Genomic DNA, 22,566 nt, shown 5'->3' on the forward strand with positions numbered 1-22,566 from the left:
GTATATGTCTAAGACAAACAAAACAAAATTAAATAGTCCGGGTTTTGACTTAAACTATTCAAGGAATTACTTTCCCCACGAAGGTTCTCAATGGGAGTCAGGTCCGGATTTAATGCTGACCAGCTCGATAAAGTGATTTCTATACCCGATAACCAAAAAGAGTATAGGGGTGTATTAGATATGTGGCGAAAATGGATGTGTGTAAAGCCCAGAAGGAAGCGTTTCCGACCCCATAAAGTGTATATATTTATATTCTTGATCAGCATCAATAGACGAGTCGATAGAGCATTGCCTGTCTGTGCGCCGTCCGTTTGGTTTAACGCCTAGTTCTCAGAGACCTTAAGAGCTGGAGCAACGAAATTTTGTTTGCAGACTCCTGGGATATCACACTGAATCAAGATTGTTTCAAAATTTTGCCACGCTCCTTTGCGCCCCACAAAAGACGAAAATCTGTGGCATCCACAACTAAAAACGCAGAATCGTAGAGAATGGCTATATCTTTTACCGAATCTGGGTCAGCTCGGATTATTACAGCAAACCCAGCCTCGACTTTAGTCGTTCTCTCTCTCTCTCTCTCTCCCACACACTTCGTACTATTCATGATTTCGACTTGCATTCGAAAGTACACTGTGAATTCTGACGCATTGAACGAAATGGTGAAACGACACCAGTTTACCTCTGTGCAGAAATCAGTTGGAAACCAAATTACTAATAATCGGTTTAAATCAGTTTAGCAAACACAATAATTAAAACAAATTGACAAAAAAAGGAAGGAAATGCAAAACTAGAGGTCCTTTTGAAAATATATTTGCTTTTTATGCAAATGGCTGACATAAACTGTAGTGCTGTGGGTACATGGGTCATTCTGACTGGCAAATCGCTGGCATGATACATATGTATGTATGTACATATATGTTCCCTGGTGCCACGTTTAGCCACTGCTTGATCACTTTAACACATCGAACTTTTGGCGAAAACTTTGGCTGTTTGCCACTGTTTTAACTAGTCATTTGAGTGAACATTTTCATGACAAATTAGTGGAGACGTCTTTTACTTTCCATTAAAGGAACTATAAATACCGTAGGCCTAATCTGGAGTCGGTCAGTAGCTTTTAGTGGATTCCAACGAGACATCTCAACATGTTCTGGCTGCGCTTTGCTCTTATTTTTCTAGCCGTTTGGCTTGTTTCTGGAGACAAGCAATTTGAAGAATTGGATCAGCAGGAACAGTTGGACAGAAATATGATGCAAGAGCGGAAAGGTTTGTTATCCATAGATTTGGCAAACAAAAAGGTAATCATACATGTTTTCATCCACTCAGAGGTCTGCCTCATAGCCAAAACGTCCTACGGCAATTGCAATGGAAAGCGCAAAATGTGGTATTACAATGTCCGTCGAAATAAATGCCAGACGTTCATCTATTCGAACTGTGGCGGAAACCGAAATCGTTTTTACACCCATGAGGAGTGCATGGAATTTTGCGGCGGCTACAACTTGCAAGAATACCAAATTTAAAAAAAAAAAATGATTTTCCTCTTCCATGAGTATTGTATATTTATTTCTATTAATATTAATAATAAGAGGTTTGTTGAAACACACAGGTTGTGCTTCCTCGCTAAGAATCTTTAAGCTACAACTCTTTCTAAGTGACATTTTCAATAAAAATAATGTCTTATTAAAATGTATAAACATAATAATAGTGTGGCATGAGGGATAGGTATCGAGAGGAAGACGAAGAAGGATTAGATATAAAGAAACAAAGAAACTAAAAGCACAATAAAATAACAAATAAATATGTTACAAATTTTTAATTGATAATCTTTAGCTGTTTTGTAAGGGTAGATACACAATACGCCGCTGATTCTTTGTTTTGCGTCGTTAGTCTTCGTGGAGAAGATCATTGCTCCCACACTCACACTTGGCCCAACTTCAAGCTTTCTTTCTGCAAATATTGCCGCACACGATTCTCTCCCGCCGCCATCGTTATTACATTATTCGTCTGATTTTCGTCGTTGAAGCACGGTTGCTCGTCATTGTTTAGGGGGTACGGAAGTATTCTCTGTTTATACGAAGTCCTGTGAAATTATGTTAACTATGCATTTAATTATTTTAATTGGGTCCTTTGCTTTGTTTTCATTTTATTTTATTTCTTATCTGATGTTGTATTTTCATTTATTAATTTAATTACCGTTGTGATTGTGGGTATATTTAAATTTTAGCTTTAACCTGCGTTGTGTCTCCAATATGTTTTTTTGTAATTTCGGAGCTGATTCCAAGGTCATGAATTGCTTTTAAGAGCTAGCAAAGAACTTTACCAAGCGAATTAAATTAATTGAAGTGAATTAATTCAACAGATTTAGAGAAAAGCAGAGAGACGCCACTTGTGAAATCAAAGTACAACACGTACAACGCCATCCAATCACCTTCCCATCTCTTGAATCTTGAATGAAATCTGAAAGCAATCAAACAAAAATAAAGTAAATGGAAAATAAGGGGAAGGTGACACACTGTCAATTTGTTCGGTGTTTAGCAAATGCCCAAGAACTTTGCTACATTTAAGTATTCGAATACTTTCGTTTTTTATTTTGGAAGCCATGCAAGTGAGAACTTTCGTGATGAAGTGGAGTGCGCTGCCTCCTCCTTTCCATTAATGGAACTATAAATGCCAGCGGACTGTGCCTTATTCGATCAGTAGTAGCTCCCAGTGGATACCGAGTAGATCTCAACATGTTTTGGCTGCGCCTTGCTCTTGGTTTTCTAGCCGTTTGGCTTACACTTGTCTCTGTAAATTCCGAAGAATCCGAAGAATCGAACCCGAAGGTTCTGAAGACATTAAAGATGCTGGATGAACGCAAAAGTTTGTTAACCAGGGTTCTTTACAAAAACTAATGATACAATGATTTCGATCCACTCAGGAATCTGCCTGAAAGGCCCATCATATGGCTATTGTAAAGGAAAACGCAAGATGTGGAACTTCAGTTACCGCAACAAGGAATGCTTGCCGTTTACCTTTTCTAACTGTGGCGGAAACCGAAATCGTTTCTACAGTTATGAGGCATGCATGGAGTTTTGCAGCGAAAAACACTGGGAAAGCCCAGATATATACGACATCTTAGAAGATGGTTACTGATTTAGCGCTAATTATTTTTCTTTCATTTCAAAGTTAATAATGATTGTCTGAGAAGGATGCTATGGGAATACCTATTATGTAGCAAATGTATATTTACAGTGAAGTTTCCACGTAATAAATTGGAGTCGGGGGCCACACAGTTGCCCCGACGAGTAATCCGCTGTTTGACGTGTTGCAATGGAAACAGATCCGAATTATAATAGAAACCCGATTTATTCATTTTCATTTTAAAATTTAATATTTTTTATATTTAAGCTTCAGCTTTGCTGTTAATAGCTTAAATAAATTAATTTATTTAATTCTTGTATGGCCGATACGTAGACGGATGAACATGGTCTATCTGGATTTTGTACATTTTGGGTAGACCGTGGGTGAACCACTCGGGTTGTATCGGTGGAGCAATTGGTCCCAATCTTCGGACTGTCTTTGGGTTGTGATCTGGGTGACGAGCCTTTTTATATAATTTTTCTCAGTGGGAGTATGTAGGAAAGTTCGGGCCTTTGTAGTGTGATTTGCAGCTAAATCTGCATACTCATTTCCTGCGATACCCTGAAGACTGGACACCCAGAAAAGAGTTAGCTTTTTTGGATTATGATATTCAAATAAAATACTTGTCACATTTTAATTAAAAATCTTTCATGTTTATTTATGTAAATTAAATATTTTTTGTCCTTAAATTGTTTTGCCGAGACCATGCTCTCAGAATATATACAGAAATGTATATATATACAGAATGTATGATCATACATATCAAGTTGCAAGCAGATTACAGCTTTGTGTGATTAACATCAATAAAAACGAGGGGGAACGTTGTGAGTTTCTGCGGAGACCGCAACTCTACATTTATAGCCGATACTTAGTCAGTAAGTAAGTCAGCCGCGAATATTAAACGACACGACAAACAGCTCGTGCGAGAGAGACAGAAAATCAGTCTAAGCATGACGTCGGGCGCTTCGTAGCCACTGCAAATTGATTTGTTCCTTTAGGCTATAAAATTGATGCGTTGTGATCCAGATTCAGCAACCGGATAGATATGGTAGATATACATATATCTTGATTCTGCCTGTAATAATTATACGATCTGGTTCAGATTTTGCACTCTAGAAGATATAGTCATCCTCTACGATTCTGCGTTTTTGGTTTTCTTGTATCTTTGAAATTGTGGATGCCACAGGCAAAGTTTTGAAATATTCTTGTAACAGTGACATATGTATCACAGAAGTCCGGATAAAAAATGTCGTTGCTCTAGCTCTTATAGTCTTAGAGCCCTAGGCGCTAATAGGGACGGACAGACGGAACTCAATCGACTCGGCTATTGATGCTGATCAAGAATATATATACTTTATGGGGTCGGAAACGATTCCTTCTGGACGTTACACACATCCACTTTCACCACAAATCTAATATACCCTAATACTCATTTTGAGTATCGGGTATAACAGCCGATCAAGTTAGTAGTGTTTCAGCTGTCCAGTAGATCCCTTTGGAATTATTTTTAGAGAAATATGGAAGAGCCAGAGGTCTTGTCCTTTACAAAGAAGTTTCTATTGATACTGTGGAAGAATCTACGTATGCTCTTAGGACGCAAAACCAATTTGGCTTATTTAATAATATTTTCTTTTGTATTTCCGCTGGGAATCGTTTACCACGCTTGGAATGCTGACATTAAGGCCTCCGGTAAAGAAATAAACTATGAGCACTCACTGAAACCGTAAGTCGAACCACCAATTATAGCTAAAAAAAATACATTCAATGGTATTCAATGATTCCAGCCTACACAGAAATATTACCCTACTATACTCGCCGCGGAATAAAATTCTTGAGTCGCTTATTAAAGGAGTATCCTTTCCTGAATATGACGACAACATTACGATCAATGTTGATGGCTTTGTCGATGCCAAGGCCTTGGAGGAAGTGCTTACAACAAATACTCCGAACGAAGGGGTGTGCGGCATAGAGTTTCCCGATGAATGGTCCGATATATCCGAATTGCCGCATAGGTTTCGATTTGCCCTGCGGTTTCCCATTACCAAAGAAAAACACTTCAAGACGAATCGCCTGATATCGCTACACAACGACAAACACGAATACCAGGAAAGTGGGTTTCTACTTATTCAGAGGGAAATCAGCATACAGTATCTGCAGAAAAAGAACTCCACCCAAGCTGTGATTCGACCGAAACTCGAACAACTATATACAAATGTTGAACTTAGTTCTACTTCATTTATTCCTGTATGTTTATTTTGTGTCTTTGTACTCATGGTCATGATGGATGTTGAGGTAAGACTAAGTAATTCTATAAGCAGTTCTTTAAGCTTTTCATTTGGCAGGACATTGTCGAGGAAAAAGAGCTTCAGCTGAAGGAAATGTTAAACATCTTCGACGTAAGCAACTCTCTGCAATGGCTGGCCTGGTATGTCAAATCCATGATAATTACAATCGTAATATCGCTGTTCGTTGCGAGTATTTGGACGCAAATCAACATCAGAAGAATTTGGCCCTTTCAAGGCATGCCCCTTCTCCCTCACACCGGCTGGTCCGTCTTTCTCTTTTATATGCTTGTGTGCAGCCACTCTTTCATATGCTTTGGCTTCCTCGTTAGCTCCTTCTGCTCTCGCAGCATTTGGGTTGGCATCATTGTCCCCCTTCTGTTCATAGCGAGTTCTGTGCCCACAATAATCGCGGACAAAGACACAACGGGGACACTGGCGAGCATCGTGTGCAGCATTTTTGTTTGCTCGGCCATGGGGATGGGCTTGGATCGAATTGTCATATGGGAGGAAGCAGGTCTGGGTTTGCAGTGGAGCAATCTGTTCAAGACGTCATGGCTCAATGACAGCATAAGCGTGGGTGCGATACTGTTAATCATGCTGCTGGTTAGCTTGATCTCGATCCTCATCTGTCTATACATAGAGCAGGTGAGGCCGGGTGAGTTTGGCACGCCACAGCCGTGGTCTTTCCCGTGCACCAAACGGTTTTGGTGTCCGGCCAAGTACATGCGACGTGTTTTATCCCTCCCGGTCTGGTATCCTGTCCAACGAGGGAACTCCAAGCTCGTGAATGCCAACGCCAAGGGCCAAATATCTGGTGTTCAAATCAAAAGTCTCAGTAAAAGCTTTGGCAAGCGACAGGTGGTCACTCGCCTCACATTCGATTTGTTTGAGAACGAGATCATGGTGCTCCTGGGACACAATGGCGCTGGCAAGACGACTACCATACAAATGTTGACGGGGACTATTCAACCCAGCTCCGGCACAGCGATTATCAATGGCTACGACATACAAGCCGAACGGCTCCTGGCCCGTCGATCCTTGAGTATTTGTCCGCAGAAGAGCATATTTTTTGGTGGCTTAAGTGCAGCCAGCCACCTGCGATTCTACAGCCGGCTCAGAGGTCTAAAGGGAGCAGCGGTCAAGCAGGAGGTGGACAAGTACTTGCAGAAGCTTAGCCTACAGGAAAAGGCCAACAGCTCGGCCCGGAGTCTGTCTGGCGGTACCCAGCGTCGGCTTGCGTTGGCCTGCGCCCTGTGCGGCAATGTCAAGGTTGTGTTCTGCGACGAGCCCAGTTCGGGTCTGGATCCCAGCTCGCGGCTCGAACTATGGAAGCTGTTGCTGGACGAGAAGCAGGGGCGCACTATTCTGCTCACCACCCATCAAATGGACGAGGGCGAAGTATTGGCTGACCGCATTGCCATCATAAGCGATGGCCGGCTCCGTTGCCTGGGCACATTGGCGTCCCTCAAGAAACAGTACGAAACGAGCCATCTGCTCACCTGCGAGAAGGGCCCACGGTGCGATGTGCCCAGATTGACCCAGCTGATAGCCGAGCACGTCCCCCACACGCGTCTACAGAGTAACATTGGATCCGACGTGTCCTATCGGTTACCTCACCGCTTTTTGAGATCCTTTGGGTCACTCTTCAACGACTTGGAGCAACAGAAGGAGCAGCTGGATGTTGTGGGATTCGGTCTTAGCTCCGCCAGTCTTGCAGAAATATTTATGTCGCACGGTGCGGAAGATCTTGGGAGTGGCGGTGGCGGTCGCACCAGCGGAGGCGGATTGGATGAGCAGAGGCAGAGGCAGGCACAGAGACGTCGTGACAATTGTTGCCTGCGCTGCCTGGGCCAGTGGGAGGCCATGCTTTTGAAGAAGATCTTATACATTTATGATAAGAAATGGATGCTTCTGGTTATCCTGCTGCTGCCTCTAGTCATCTACCTTCTAACTATTATTCGAAGGCAATCAAGCTCCTATATGAAGAGGCTACCGCTAACACTGGCTGATTACAAAAGCGATGACGTCTTAATATTATTGCAACCGAAATCGGACGCTCGCCCTATGCGGGATATATCCAATGCCTACCAAGAGTTAGCCCAGCAACACTGCACCGTCGAAAGAATAAGCCAGAATGTAGGCGACTATATCGGCCCGGGGCAAGAAACGCCCGAAAGGATGTACGAAATAAAGCGCAGCCTTATAGCGGCAGTCACCGTCGACCAAGGGATGATCGTCTGGAGTAGAAATGATCCCTTCCTGCATAGTGCTCCACTTTCGCTCAACCTCGCGTTCAACGCCATGGCCAAAGCAGTGGTGGGTCACGAGGCGAGTATAGAGGTAACCAATGCCCCCTTCAAATTTTCGGATAAAGTAGATGGTGCTACAATATCGACTATGGCACTGACCATTTCTGTTTCAATATATCTGTCCATTGTCCTGGCGATATTCGCCATCTTGGTGGTGCAGGAGAAGGTAACGCAGATACGGATGCAGCAACAGATGTCCGGCGTGAACATGGTGACCTACTGGCTGACCCACTACATCCCGGACTTGGTTCTCTACTTTGTGTTTTCGCTGGCACTGCTAGTGGCGGTGCACGAGTCGTGCCATCCCGGGGACATGCTATTGATTTTGATGATCATAGGAGTGGCGAGTCTACCCTTTACCTATATAATAGCATGCCTTTTCAGAAGTCCAGGCAGGGCTGTGGTCATAATTTCCACGATCCACAATCTGATCGGTAGGATTTTTAAACTTTAGTCTTCAGAGAAGCATTTTAAATTAAGCACCAAATCCGTTTCTCCTTTGCGTAGGTGGGTTGTTTGCCATCCTCATGGTATTGCTGTATCACAAAGTATACGAAACGGAGTTTCGGTGGATTATATACGTATTTTACCCTTACCCTGTGTTTACTGGCACATTTGCGGTCGCAAACGGCTTTGAAAGGTTTATGCGGTGCCATGCTGATTCCATCCCAGTTGAAAACTTAGATAAGCTGAGGTTGAATTGTACTCCCGGCCTAACACCTATAAATTACTATTGCAATTGCTTCGGTAAGTATCAAGACACACACTTTGAGCGCACTCACATTTCACATAGCACATTTCCTGTTACATATGGAGAGATGTGTTACCGATCTTATTTTCGAACTTTATTGAAACTTAACTTGTTTAACATATTGACATATCATGTCATAATAATGCATATGAAACTATCTAAAAGAAATCCCAGAAAAATTTCCTAATATCGACGTATCTTTTATTCACCCCAGAAATTTTCGTTCCGTGCAAATATCCTTAACATTAGACTTAAAAAAAATATCAATAATCATTTTTGGGTACATTAAGGGACAACAAATTATTCACATTGAAATATTTTCTTAGGTTTCGCTGAAATCGGCTTTTGTACCGTTGACCGCGAACACACACTTATATTTTTGTCCCCTGCGAATGCCTGGCTTTTTTTTCAATTATCTGGAAAACGAATATTTTCCCCAAAATCATCCCTTGGCACCATTACTGGGCTATTTAAGAGTTTTAAGTTATGCATATTGTGAAATTAAAAATCCGTTTCACAATATTTTGACTATTTTTTCTCTTTAAATGCGTACAAATGTGCCGTGCGACATCATGGAAATGACCATGTGGGCAGTCGTAAGCCTTGCAAGTGGTAAAAAAGGTCAAAGTTAGAGGGATCTAAAAATCCTATAAAATAGCACTTGATTACAAATATTGATAATGAATGCAAAGGTCGATTTTGGGGAACGGTTCATTTTCGGGATTTGTGAAATAAAGAACAACGTATTTGCGCGGGACTGAAATATGAGTGGCTTTCACGTCGATCAATTCAAACTTAGATTTAAGCGAAAATTGAGTCAATATATTGATGCGAATTTCCGATAAATGTTGTGCATTGATGTCCCTTTAAAGTGGCTATAATTTTACGCAGAAATGATTTTTAGTTTCTTTTTAAATTTAGTTTAAGCCTCTGTCGCACCTTATATCGCACGCGACATTTCGCAAGGGAGAGAAATATCTTGGCTTAATAAAGGTTTAAAATATACCATTAACCGATATTGAGCAAACTTCTAGGAACAACTTTTAACGAGAATAAGTTTTTCTATAGGTAGTCAAGGAAAACATGACTATAAAAATACCGAAATAATACCAAAAAGTACCGAAATAATAACCAACGAGGGGGAACGTTGTGAGTTGCTGCGGACACCGCAACTCTACGGTTATACCCGATACTAAGTCAGTATAACTCTCCTCCGGCAGACGCCGCTAATATTGAACGACACGACAAAGAGTGCGTGCGAGAGAGACAGAAAATCAGTCTGAGCGTGACGTCGGGCGCTGCGTAGCCACTGAAAATTGATTTCTTGCTTTTGGCTACAAAAATTAACCGATCTGATCCAGATTCGGCAATCTGATAGATATGGTCATTATCTATGATTCTGCGTTTTTAGTTTTCTCGAATGTGCAATATTGTGGATGCAACAGATTTTCGTTTTTTGTGGGGGCGGAAGGGGGTGGGGCGAAATTCTGAGATATACGTTTTATAGTGAGATCTAACAGAAGTGCGGATACCAAATTTGGTTACTCTAGCCTTAATAGTCTCTGAGATTTGTGGATGCCCCAGATTTTCGTCCTTTGCGGGGGCGGAAGGGGGTGTGGCGAAACTTGGACACGAAACGGTCAAGGTCCGATATCACAGGAGTGTGGATACCAAATTTGGTTGCTCTGGCTCTTATAGGTTCTGAGATCCTTGAACTCATATTTTGCAATTGGCAAAACCGACCATGAAACCTGTGTGTTAGAGAGAGACAGAGCGAGAAAGAATGAAATTGTTTTCTTGATTCTGGCTATAATCATTATTTGATCTGGTTCAGATTTCGCACTGTAGAAGATATGGTCATCCTCACCGATTCTGCGTTTTTGGTTTTATCGTATCTTTAAAAATGTGGATGCTACAGATTTTCGTCCTTTGTGGGGGCGGAAGTGGGCGGGGCGAAGTTTTGAAATATTTTTGTAGCAGTGACATATCACAGAAGTCTGGATCCAAAACATCGTTGCTCTAGCTCTTATAGTCTTTGAGCACTAGGCGCTGAAGGGGACGGACGGACGGACGGACGGACGGACGGACGGACGGACGGACGGACAGACGGACAGACAGACATGGCTCAATCGACTCGGCTATTGATGCTGATCAAGAATATATATACTTTATGGGGTCGGAAACGATTCCTTCTGGACGTTACACACATCCACTTTTACCACAAATCTAATATACCCCAATACTCATTTTGAGTATCGGGTATAAAAATACCGGAAAAGTGAAGATTTGCTTATTTGCATAGGTTTTGAGATCAAAGTTAATAAAATATATGTCAATTGGTTAAATTAGAGATTCAATATTTTTAGAAAATAGTATCGAGACAAATGTTTTTGGAATAGTGATTTTATAAACTTTAATTTGAATGTGCTCGTTGGACTTTTTGCCGAAAACGGCCTTATGTTAAATTTCTTCTCACAGATATCCTGGATTGGGTGGAGGTGAAGTATCTGCTTATTTCTGGTATTATCTACTTGCTGATGCTGTTTTTCGCCAATTACATTACCACAGTGTGGTATGGCCTGAAATATATTTTGTTTTGGTTGTGTTTAAAAAAAAAGCCAGCAAGCGACGATGAAGATGTGGCTGCTGCGGCCGAAAGGATAAGTAAAATGTCGACCGAGGATCGCAAGAAACATGCTCTGGTCCTGAAACGTGTCTCAAAAAGATTCTGTTGCGTGTCTGCCGTGAGGGGAATATCCTTCACTGTCAAACCGTGAGTAGTGGACTAAACAGCAGCCATAGTAATAACTAAACCTCAAATTCACTGCAGGGGCGAGTGCTTTGGTCTGCTGGGTGCCAACGGGGCCGGTAAAACGACTACCTTTAAGATGATTGTAGGCGAGATATCCTCGACGATGGGGAGTATTCATGTCAGAGGCTACAGCCTCAAATGGAGTCCCACAGCTGCGAGGAAACAGATCGGCTACTGCCCCCAGCACGACACGCTCTTCGACTTCTGCACTGGCCGTCAAACACTCAGGATATTCCTTTTGCTGCGCGGCACACCCCGGAATCTCGTCACAGAAGCATCTGAAAAGCTGGCCTCCGACTATGGCTTTTTCAAGCACCTGGACAACAAGGTCAAGGACTACAGTGGCGGCACGAAGCGAAAGTTAAACGCAGCGGTGGCCGGTGAGGGCTCATCGCTCATTTGTCTGGACGAGCCCAGCTCTGGAGTCGATCCAGCGTCCCGGCGGCATGTGTGGAATGTCCTCTCCTCACTGCGTGACAGCGGGAAGGCAGTGTTGCTTAGCTCCCATAGCATGGAGGAGGTGGAGGCCCTCTGCACTCAATTGGCTATTATGGTGGATGGGAAAATTCATTGCCTGGGATCGCAGCAGCGCATCAAGAATAAGTTTGCCCAGGTTCTGGTGCTCAAGTTAGTTGTGGAGACGAGTCCGGAAAGGTGAGTAGGAATTTAAAGAGTCTCCAACGGCCGTATAAATTGAACCCTCAAATCCACCCACACAGCATGGCCCACACTCTACAGAAGATAAAGAATCAAATGAATTCGGACTATCCCAATTCATGGCTAGAGTAAGTTGTATTCGGACCAGCCAAACATACCCCTAATGGTGGCTCTTTCAGGGAGGAGTTCGGTGGCAGGCTCACTTACCACATACCCACTGACAAACTGCGATGGTCGAGAGTATTTTTATACATTGAGAAGAATCAGAGCAGCTGGAAGGTGGCGGACTATTCTCTGGCGCAGCCGTCGCTGGAAGATTTATTTCTGGACATTGTCAAGAAAAAGTCGAAGAAGAAGAATCAAAGCAGGCAACCGTAGAGTAGTGCCACCATTATGGATTCTCCGAAATCGGACTATCCCAACTGTAACAATGTATAGTGACGACTGCTCGATCAATTTACATCAAATATGTATCCCTCTAATGATAGGCGAAGTGATTTGTTTTGTTTTTTGACTCATACGCGGTTTAGAATTTATATGAGTTTCTATAATTTATAAAATAATATCGAGACAAAAGTATATTTTGGCACCGGTTGAAATCTTTACGGAAATGTCCATATATTAATTTTATTTCTGTTCGGTTTGAAGGTATATCTAAAGTTTATGTTAAAATTGCGTTGTGTCTCCAGTATGTTATATATCATTGGGGGAAGGTAGCTTTTTAGAGCAAGCGGGAAGCTTTACCAAACAAATTAAATTAATTAATGTATTAATCTGTTATTTAAACAGATTCCGATTCAGCAAAAAGATGCCAGCTGTAAAATCAAAGTTCCGCACGTTTTTACGGCGTCTACATATTCTCTATTTTTAGCGAGACCAAACACCTTCCCATTAACTTGAATTAAATTTCAAAGCAATCTGAATAAAAAATATTAAGACAAAAAACAAAGTAAATGGAAAATATGGGGAAGGTGACACACTGTCCCTTTGTTCGAAGTTTAGCAACTGTGCAAGAACTTTTCTACATTTAAGTTGTTGAATACTTTCGTTCTTTTTTTTTCAATTAATGGAACTATAAATACTAGCGGACTGTGCCTTATTCGATCAGTAGTAGCTTCCAGTGGATGCCGAGTAGATCTCAACATGTTTTGGTTGCGCATTGCTCTTGTTTTTCTAGCCGTTTGGCTTGCACTTGTCTCTGTAAATTCCGAAGAATCGAACCCGAAGAATCTGAAGACATTAGAGATGCTGGATGAACGCAAAAGTTTGTTAACCAGGGATTTCCCCAAAAACTAATGATACAATGAATTCCAATCCACTCAGGAATCTGCTTGAAAGGCCCGACCTATGGCTCTTGTAAAGGAAAACGCAAAATGTGGAACTTCAATTTCCGCCGCAATGAATGCTTTCCATTTGCTTATTCGACCTGTGGCGGAAACCGAAATCGCTTCCACAGCCATGAGGCATGCATGACGTTTTGCAGCAAAACGCACTGGGAAAATCTGACCCCAGATATATAAGGTTTATCCTGCTTGAGCTCTAGTTTTTTTTTTAAATCTACTAAAATGCTCAAAAAAGGCAAACAAAAACTGAAATTCCGCTGATGATTTTTTGAAAATTATGATAAGTGATCGGAGAAAGTCGAACTCAAATTTCTTGTGCAATATATTATTGCCACTAGACAGACGTTCTCGGTAGATTCTTTTTAAACGCTCTGAAAGGGGGTTCATCAGTCATATAGCCAGAAAAAAATAGTTCTCAACCACTTAAAACATCCTTACCTGAATCCATATGAAAGAATACCTTGATCTCAGAAACAATAAGAGCACAAAAATCAGGAACATTACTAAGGTCCCCTTATTCCGGGCTAAGCAAATGGTCATTCCTACCCAAATACTTTGGCACATAAAAGCTTTTGAACACATATCTTAAAAGCCAGTTGGGAATGAGCTTCCTCGATTAATCAGCTCATTTCTTTACCATTGTTGGAACTATAAATGCCAGACGCCTGTGCCTCAGTCGGTCAGTAGCTAACAGGGCACCAACGATAGATCTCGAAATGTTCTGGCTACGCCTTCCTCTTGTTTTTCTAGCCGTTTGGCTTGTTTTTGGACACCGCACAAACACACAGTCAAACTTAGACTTGGAGCGGCAGGATAAGGAGGAAAAGAAAATGAAGAAATTGCAAAAAGGTTTGTTAGCCCGAAAATTTTCCAGTAATGAATGATACAATTCCCCGGCTCGGCTCAGATATCTGCAGCATGGACCCGTCTTTTGGCGGGTGCAAGGGCCATCGCTCAATGTGGTACTATAATATCATAGCGAGTAAATGCGAGCGGTTCACTTATTCGAACTGTGGTGGCAACCGAAATCGTTTCTACACCTATCAGGAATGCAGTGAGCGGTGCTATTTCAGCTCACAATAATTTTAATAAAATATAACTCAGTTTCTCTTAAACTATGATCTAATATTGTTGATATTTTAGTTGGTATACTACTTATTATAAGATATACTGTATTGTATGTATGTGCTATTTTATTGGACTCCCATAAAGATATAGACTCCTAGAGTACAAGGATATTGTTTTATTAAAGAAACACGGGTTTAACAACCAGAAAGAAGAGTTTCGACCACATAATGCATATTTAGGGTTGGTTGTTGGAATACTCAGATCTCAGAGACTATAGCTTAGTTTCTTAGAACCACATTTTACAAAAATCATTGCATGATAGGCTGTCAAAAGTTCGTATAAACAGAACTGTTCATGAATTCGACTTGCACAAGTTTCTATGAATTCGGCTCTATTTTAGCAAATGGTGGGGCTCATTCAATTAAGGTACATAAAGGACTTAAAGTTTCAAGTATTTTATGGCACAAAAAAAAATATAAAATCAACTGAAGCGCTGAGGTTGACTAATCCGTAACATTTATTTTGTTCCCTGAATTTCAATTACTTTCCACCTTAAAGTTTTTGGCCACTTTTGACAACTAATGGGTGGCCGGAAAACCCTGCTTGGACGTCACGAGTATAAGTGCCAGAAAATTTTGGCCAGCGTTGGTCATTGGTTTGTCGTGGGTGCTAGGAAGATCTCAAAATGCTCTGGGTGCGCCTTTTTATTGTGTTTATAGCCGTTTGGCTTGTGTTTGCCGATGACGGAGGCGATAAGGCGGTAAAGTAGTATTGGTATCATTATATTTCTCCAAAATCAAATACAAAAATAAATTCACTTTGATCAGATCATTGCCTCACGATTCCGGACTACGGCAGATGTAAGGGTCGTCAGGCAAAGTGGTTCCACGATGGCAAAAGGAAAAAATGCCAGCCTGTCATAAATTCGGGCTGTGACGGTAAGAACAATCGTTTCGAAATATATGAAGAATGCGACGAATTTTTTAAATGTATTTACACGCTGCCTTCTGCCTTAAAAACACACACAGAAAAACTTTTATTGCAAAAGTTAGAATCCAGCTGGGAGATAATTTGTGGAGAAAACACACCACTAATGGTTCTTGCTCTGACTAATGCTAATGGGGCATTCATGGAAGGCTCTACAAATGTAAGACGTTTGGGCTTGAGTCTTTCATTGAGTTTTCGTGGGTTCTATGAAGATCTCAAAATGTTCTGGATGCGCCTTGCTCTGCTTTGTGTAGCCGCTTCCCTTGTGTACGCCAAAAAAGACATCCCGCGGGAGAAGATTGTGACAATGGATTTAAATTTACGAAATGGTTTGTTCCCTTGAAAATTTACGCGAAACCTGATCATCCAATTTCTGCATCGCTCAGAGATATGCAACAAAAGCCCCTCGTATGGTAGATGTAAAGGACGTCGCGTTTTGTGGTACTACAATGCCTACCGCCGTAAATGCGAGAATTTCATCTATTCAAACTGTGGCGGCAACAACAATCGATTTCACACATATAAGGAATGTGCCGAATTTTGTTTCTAATGGCAAATCGACTCTTAACATATATCTGTTTCTTTTGTAACCAAAAATGTCTAAATAAACAAATTACAATTTCCAATATACAACGTATGACCAAAAAAAAAGTGAACTAGAAGGGATACTAATAAAATTGTCGAGTCCCTGAATAATCTATAACTGATTAGAGTGCGCATTAGTGGCATAGTTCATTTGTTCAGAAGCTAAATCCAAGCAGACTTCCTTTGCCTTCAACAGAGCATGATCATACTGCTTTTCATAACGAAAACGGTGTTGACAATTGTATGTGTTTGTACGTTCAAGTTTTTACTTGTATAGTCATCGGATCCATAAATAGAAATGAGATATTTATAGCTGGTAGCTTCAAGGGCAGTCTTGATTTGTACCGGGAGAATCGATGACACTATTTCTGACCACTTTTCCCACATTGAGTAATGCAAGAGTATGTACGTTTCCACATCGAAAGTTTTGGATCACTTGGGATGCTTAGTTTAGAAGCCAGCTGGGAGAAAACTTTTTGCTTTGTAGAAAGCCTTTTCTTTCATTCAACGCTGGGTGCTCCGTGAACTATAAATGGCAGAAGCTTGGCTCTGAGCTGGTCATTCGCTGGCAGGAGGATCTCATCTCAATATGTTATGGTTGCGCATTGCAATTATTTCTTTGCTCGCTTGGATTGTGTATTCCGCAGTTAATAAAGATATTTTTGAGGATAATTGGTTTAAGAAGCTTCAACGGAAGTTACACAAAGGTTTGTTTTCGCTAAGATTTACCCCATGAAGTAACTATATTTACGCAACGTTTACGTTCCGCTCAGATGTCTGCCTCCAGCAACCTTCCTATGGCAAATGCAAAGGACATCGCCGGCTTTGGTACTTCAATGGCAGTCGGAAGAAATGCGAGACGTTCATCTATTCGAACTGCGGCGGTAACCACAATCGTTTTTACAACTATGAAGATTGCCACGACTTTTGCCAAAAACACGACCCGTTTACTATCTATAAATCTATACAAATGAATGATTGGGTAAAAGGGAATATAAAATAGCCAAATAAAATAAATATTCTTTAAAATAAATCTTGAATCTAAAAGACTTGAATCAATTTTTTTGATCTTATAAGCAGAATCTTGTTGAGTATTGGTGATTATTATTCTCAAGCAAATTTTTTTTTTCTGTATGAATATCACTTCAGGGGGGATTTGGTTTATTAAATATATCAATTGAAATATCCAGAATCAAGGAAAAATTGTTACAAATTTGATGGATCTAGATTATGGTAAATATGGTAAGGTAAATGTAAAAGATTTCATGATCATCTTCATCCAGAAGAAACAGACGGTCCCGCCTTTATTCATTAAAATATTCACTCATTCATTCCTCTCTGTAAAATTGGGTAACACAGTGGGAATTAAAGTTAGAAGGTATTCAGAAACTCTCGATTTTTAAGGGTATAAGAATTTTCACTCGAAACAGGCCTTGCTTTCTTTCTGGTTTGTGAATCTGAAGTGCCGTGGAAACGAGTATGTGCGATTGAGGAACTGCCCAAAGACTTTTCCACATAAAAGTTTCGGATCACTTCGCTTGCTAAATTTAGAAGGCAGGTAGAGGAATGTATTCTTCAGATAACTTTCTTTTCATTGCCGGCCAATATAAGTGCCTGAAGTTTGGACCTAAGTTGCTCATTGGCTTGCTCTTGGTGCTAGGAAGACCTTAACATGTTTTGGGCGCGGATTGCTCTTGCTTCTCTAGTCGCTTGGCTTGTGTATGCCCGACGTGGGGAGATCTTGGAGGGCCCTAATTTGATGAACGACAAAAAATTCAACAAAGGTTTGTTTTCTTGAGATATTTCCAAAATGTTCGGCTAAGATGATGCCAGTTTCCGGTGTGATCAGCTGTTTGCCTGCAGGAGCCATCCTATGGCGAATGCAAGGGACGTCGCTCCTTGTGGTACTACAATTCATTTAAAAATAAATGCGAGATGTTCATCTATTCGAACTGTGGTGGCAACGGAAATCGCTTCCACACCTATAAAAACTGCGAGAGACTTTGCCGCATACCCAAGTGGCATTCTAGTATGTTTGTAACTGAATGATTGAAAAAAGATAAACATATTCCATAAATGTTGATAATAATAATGATCTGTTGCTCGATTTCTCTTTGAATAATTCTACCACTTCTTTTGATGTATTGTTCTTTTTCAAGAAATAATTTAAATCATTTAACAACATAAATATATGAGAATCGGGGATGCGATAGAGACTACCGTGCAGAGAGATACTCGAGGAATAGAAATAAGATGAGTTGGAAAAGAGAATAGAAAGGAAGAACGAGGCAGATTGCGACAGCCAGATTTTTCCAAGCTATACTCGAAAGCGCAACAATGCTGATTCGCATAACAATCAATAAACGTTACTACAGCTACAAATTTAATACAACAAATTTCGTCCACATGTTTATGTTAGGCCACATGTTTATATCCATGTCCGTCGCTCCGTCTCACAGTGGAATATTCGGCCATTTAAGCTTGCTAAATTTATAGCTTCTGAATGAATGAAGATATATTCAAGAAATAGACTTCATTTGAAAGAATTATCTGACTAATTGGTGCTCACTGTAATATATGTATATATGAGCGTTTTCCTCTAAACTAAAAATCCGATTTTCGATCCGAAGTTTCAATTTTCGAAAGCCTTGGAAAATTCTTTTTTAGATTATTATATTCACATCATATAAGCGTTCACTCAGAAAAATTACATTTTCCACCTCTTTTCGGCTGAGGCCCCACTGTGCGTCTGTAAGAACACCTGGATTTATGCAATATTAAGAGCTCTAGGCATTTAGAAAACAGTTGGTAGATAATTTATGGAGATGTTCCTTAAATTTTTGTCATTGTTCTGACTAATGGCGGGCCCTCCATGGTTGGCACTATAAATGACAGAGGCCCGTGCCAGAGTCTGTCATTGGCTTGTCGTGGGTTAAACATACGAGGATCTCGAAATGTACTGGATGCGCCTTACTCTGGTGGTTTTAGCCGCTTCGCTTGTGTATGCCAAGGGACTTGACAAGGACGATTCAGTTTATAACGATAGAAAAACACGATTTGGTTTGTTAACTTCAAAATTTTCCCAACAATGTATCATACAATTTTTGTGGTCTGCACAGGTATCTGCAGCCAAAGACCTATGTATGGCAATTGCAGAGGACACCGTAAACTGTGGTACTATGATGTCTACGGGAAAAAATGCGATCAGTTCATCTTTTCGAACTGTGGCGGCAATCAAAATCGTTTCTACAGCATGGGGGAATGCATGAGTTTTTGTATAGGCTAAGGATATGTTAATATGATATATAGAACTAAGATTGAATTCAAATAAAAGGGATCTCTATGTGCGAAATAAAAAACAGTCGTCCAACTTTTCAAATGTGTACGGTAAACACTAATTACATAAATATCTGTCCTAGGATTGGGAGAATTTGAACAAAAGTCTTGAAATTGTAGGTAACAAATTTTGTTGGAATTATTGAACTAGTTCTTTGTTCCCTTTTTTAGCCATCACTCATTTCAATTAGCCGGGCAAACTGGTCTAAGGAAAATGTACCTATAAATACCACAACATCTGTTGCAAATCAGTTCAGTCGACATTCTGACCTTCTAGGGGAAAATATAAAATATGAGATATCCTCGAGCTTCAATTGGACTGCTGATCGTGCTGGTTCAATATTCTTTGGCCCCTGATCCGTTACAGATGAGTAAGCCATCAGTGATCAAGGAAATACCAGAACTAATGCTGTGATTTCTTACAGGGATTTGTGCAATGCGTGCCGAATATGGAAGATGCGACGGGCATACCTTGGTCTGGGCTTACGATAAAAATAATAATGAATGCGTTGAATTCGCTTACTCTACCTGTGGTGGCAATCGGAATCGTTTTTCTACTTATGTAGAGTGTATGTTAGCTTGTGCTGTTTTCGAAAAAACTGATGAATATCAAGACACATTTACAATGAGAATATACACATAAAGAGGCATAACGATCGAACCATACAACTGTAAAATGTAATGTTTTTTCTACAGGTGAAAAATAGTTACGACTCAAGTTTAAATATCTTTCACAAGTGCGGATTAACTTAACGGCCTGCAGTAACTATAGTATTTCCAAAATAACTGCATAGATATTCGGTTTGATAGCCCTAAACACATTTCCATTTGAAGCCAAATGTAATCCATTGCAAGCCATAAATACCCAAAATATGTCTGAAATCCAGTTCAGTTCACATTCAGAGTTCAGCAGGGCCGAAAGATGCGATTGCTCGGAGTTTTACTTGGCCTATTGGCCGTGCTATTGGCAGCGGTTGAGTTTGTAGCCAGCGTTTCATTGAGAAAAAGTAAACTCTTATATAAATATGTAGGTAAGGGATGAATGATTGATGATGTGATTTTCTACAGGGATTTGTTCGCTACGTCCCGAATATGGAGATTGCGAGGGACATCGCCTGTTGTGGGCCTACGATTCGAGGGATGGAAAATGCCGTCAATTTGTGTACTCTAACTGTGGCGGCAATCTGAACCGTTTCTTTAATGAAAGAAATTGTTATCGGACGTGTCAGGATTATACGTATGTAGGAGTCTCAGGCCAAATGATGCCCTATGAGAGAAACTAAAATATTCATTATTTTATTCATGAATGTGCAACCAAGCGAATGAAATAAAGGCATGGATTGCTAGCCTTTCGACCACTTTTCAGTGCACACGTTTTGTTGGCGTCTGGCGGTTTTTTTGGTACAACTCATAACAGGCACCCAGCATTCGGGTTATCAGATCAGCAATGAAAAAAGCTCTTGTCCAGTATTGCTTTCTCCCACACAACCACACACACCACATATACAGTCACCCACCCACACACAATAAAAATGGGGGATGGGACACATTTGATTGTCAAGGGCTGGGCAAACATTTCGTTGCTTGCTGGCATTTGGAACAGGGGAACAGCTTTCAAAGCAACGGCCGCGCCGGTCTCGGCCGCAATCGAAGCGAAATGAAAGCTCACGAAAAAGTTTGTTGGCATTTATACGCATTACTCGTAAAATACATGGGCATATTGGACTAGCTCGGATCTTAGAAACAGGCTTAAGAAAAGTTTCCGGTTTCTTCACTGACACAGCAGCAGTGCCTGAATGATCATCGTTATAAAAGCTGCTGAAATTAATAGATCTATGTTACATATTGTATGTGTATCCCTGTCCCTAATTTTTGATAATTTAATAGGTACTCTACTTAATACAAGCGTACCATCGCTTGTAAAGTGCTCAAATAGTAAGTCTACCTTATTCTAGGGTGTCCTGAGGTCGGATTATAAACTAAAGCAAGACTTCTGGGTTTTGTTTGGTTTGTTTTGGCCGCACTTTGTTGTGTGCTGTGCCGTTAAAGGCATAAATCAGTTGGAAGAGGGCAAAATGTGCAACTTTACAGGTTGACTCTCCCCTCCGCTCCATGCGCAGAGGCACATTACGAGCATGGAAGAACTGGCAATGGCAATGGCAATGGAAATGGCGAAATCAAAGAATAAAGTCACGCAATTTCAATTACAAATAAACGCACATCCAGAGAAATGGCAAATGGTACTGTGTAGACGAGACAGAGGGAGGGTGGGGAGTCCTGATGGTAACGATATGTACAAACCCGTACATATCCCCATGACTATAGTAATAATAATAATAATAATAATAATGAAATTGTGATAAGCTGTGCGCCACAAATTGCACGCAAGTGAGACGGGGAGAGACAATAACTTAAACCGTTAAGCGCAAGATGAAGCATCAAATGCAGCCAGCCGCCTAGCGATGGGTACGTGACACGATGTAAAACGATTGCTTACGAATATACATTTTTTGCACTTATTCTTCTTTTAATGTATCCAAAACGATTCTTCATTTCAAGTCCCTTTTACTTGTCACGGGGTAAGCCAAGTAGATTCTTTTAAATCCCACCTCTAGTATGATGTTGTCCGATGCTCAGGTCCCAGGTTGCTCAAAACGTCGTCATTCTGGCTGGACAGACTCTTTGCCTATCCTATCCTATCCGCTGATGCCTGGCAACATTTGACACATGCGCGGCGCGCATTTAGTTTCCAGCAACATTGGCGTATGAGTGCGGCTGGGCCGGGGTTCGGGCCGAGCTTTGGTGTTGGCCAATGCCAATTAATATTCGCATGATCAAATGGTTAACGCATTTAGCCTTATAGAAAACCAACAAGACATCGCCAGGCCGTCCGTACCGCAAACCGGCTCACATTAAACTCGCATTTACGCGTATGCCTTTGTGTAACTGATCGCGCTCTCTCTCTCTCTCTCTCTCTCTTTCTCCCCCTGTCGGCCCCACTGTGTAGCTGTAGCTGTGTCTGCAATGGGGAGGCCAGTGTGGGAAAGTGTACCTTAATTGACATCATGAGGCGTTTAAATGGGGAGACCTGACCCGTTCAAGAATTAAACAACTTGTGGCTTCAGTTAATTATGTATTTATTTAGTATTCTCCTTCAATTTCTGTTTTTGCTCCTTTTGTAATTTGTATTTATTTCTCTTTTATGGGGTGTTTTTGCTCTTCGGATTATCGTCAGCTTTCAATTTGTTGTATATTGTGTATATGTGTGTATATATATATATATATATATATATATATAATGGTTTTTATTAAATTT

General features: G+C 40.9%; 2 protein-coding genes and 3 long non-coding RNA genes across 7 annotated transcripts; all 5 read left to right on the forward strand.

The window, feature by feature from the left end:
• The first annotated feature begins 1,105 nt into the window (after positions 1 to 1,105).
• On the forward strand, positions 1,106 to 1,783 carry LOC108154579 (kunitz-type serine protease inhibitor 2-like). The gene is made up of 2 exons (XM_017284881.2): positions 1,106 to 1,260; positions 1,321 to 1,783. The coding sequence occupies exons 1-2, from the start codon at positions 1,140 to 1,142 to the stop codon at positions 1,512 to 1,514; spliced, it is 315 nt and encodes a 104-aa protein (XP_017140370.1). The 5' UTR covers positions 1,106 to 1,139; the 3' UTR covers positions 1,515 to 1,783.
• A 904-nt stretch (positions 1,784 to 2,687) lies between these two features.
• Positions 2,688 to 3,329, forward strand: LOC108154523. The gene is made up of 2 exons (XR_001774975.2): positions 2,688 to 2,856; positions 2,915 to 3,329. It is a non-coding gene; the product is annotated as an uncharacterized LOC108154523 (long non-coding RNA).
• A 1,270-nt stretch (positions 3,330 to 4,599) lies between these two features.
• LOC108157726 (ATP-binding cassette sub-family A member 3-like) lies at positions 4,600 to 12,816 on the forward strand. Of its 3 annotated transcripts, none has more exons than XM_033389791.1 (8): positions 4,605 to 4,840; positions 4,902 to 5,409; positions 5,460 to 8,145; positions 8,219 to 8,458; positions 10,941 to 11,235; positions 11,293 to 11,928; positions 11,994 to 12,059; positions 12,111 to 12,816. In XM_033389791.1, the coding sequence occupies exons 1-8, from the start codon at positions 4,635 to 4,637 to the stop codon at positions 12,307 to 12,309; spliced, it is 4,836 nt and encodes a 1,611-aa protein (XP_033245682.1). In that variant the 5' UTR covers positions 4,605 to 4,634; the 3' UTR covers positions 12,310 to 12,816. The 3 variants fall into 3 exon arrangements, with proteins under 3 accessions (XP_033245684.1, XP_033245682.1, XP_033245683.1); XM_033389792.1 differs by having other exon boundaries at positions 4,911 to 5,409; XM_033389793.1 differs by lacking the exons at positions 11,293 to 11,928; positions 11,994 to 12,059; positions 12,111 to 12,816 and having other exon boundaries at positions 4,600 to 4,840; positions 10,941 to 10,960; positions 11,031 to 11,139.
• A 235-nt stretch (positions 12,817 to 13,051) lies between these two features.
• Positions 13,052 to 14,273, forward strand: LOC108154441. The gene is made up of 3 exons (XR_001774960.2): positions 13,052 to 13,195; positions 13,255 to 14,123; positions 14,182 to 14,273. It is a non-coding gene; the product is annotated as an uncharacterized LOC108154441 (long non-coding RNA).
• Positions 14,274 to 19,514: 5,241 nt separating this feature from the next.
• On the forward strand, positions 19,515 to 20,615 carry LOC108154444. The gene is made up of 3 exons (XR_001774961.1): positions 19,515 to 19,621; positions 19,676 to 20,257; positions 20,319 to 20,615. It is a non-coding gene; the product is annotated as an uncharacterized LOC108154444 (long non-coding RNA).
• The last annotated feature ends 1,951 nt before the right edge of the window (positions 20,616 to 22,566 follow it).

The sequence above is a fragment of the Drosophila miranda genome, chromosome 2, assembly GCF_003369915.1.
Source record: "Drosophila miranda strain MSH22 chromosome 2, D.miranda_PacBio2.1, whole genome shotgun sequence".
In the NCBI taxonomy this organism is placed as follows: Eukaryota; Metazoa; Arthropoda; class Insecta; order Diptera; family Drosophilidae; genus Drosophila; species Drosophila miranda.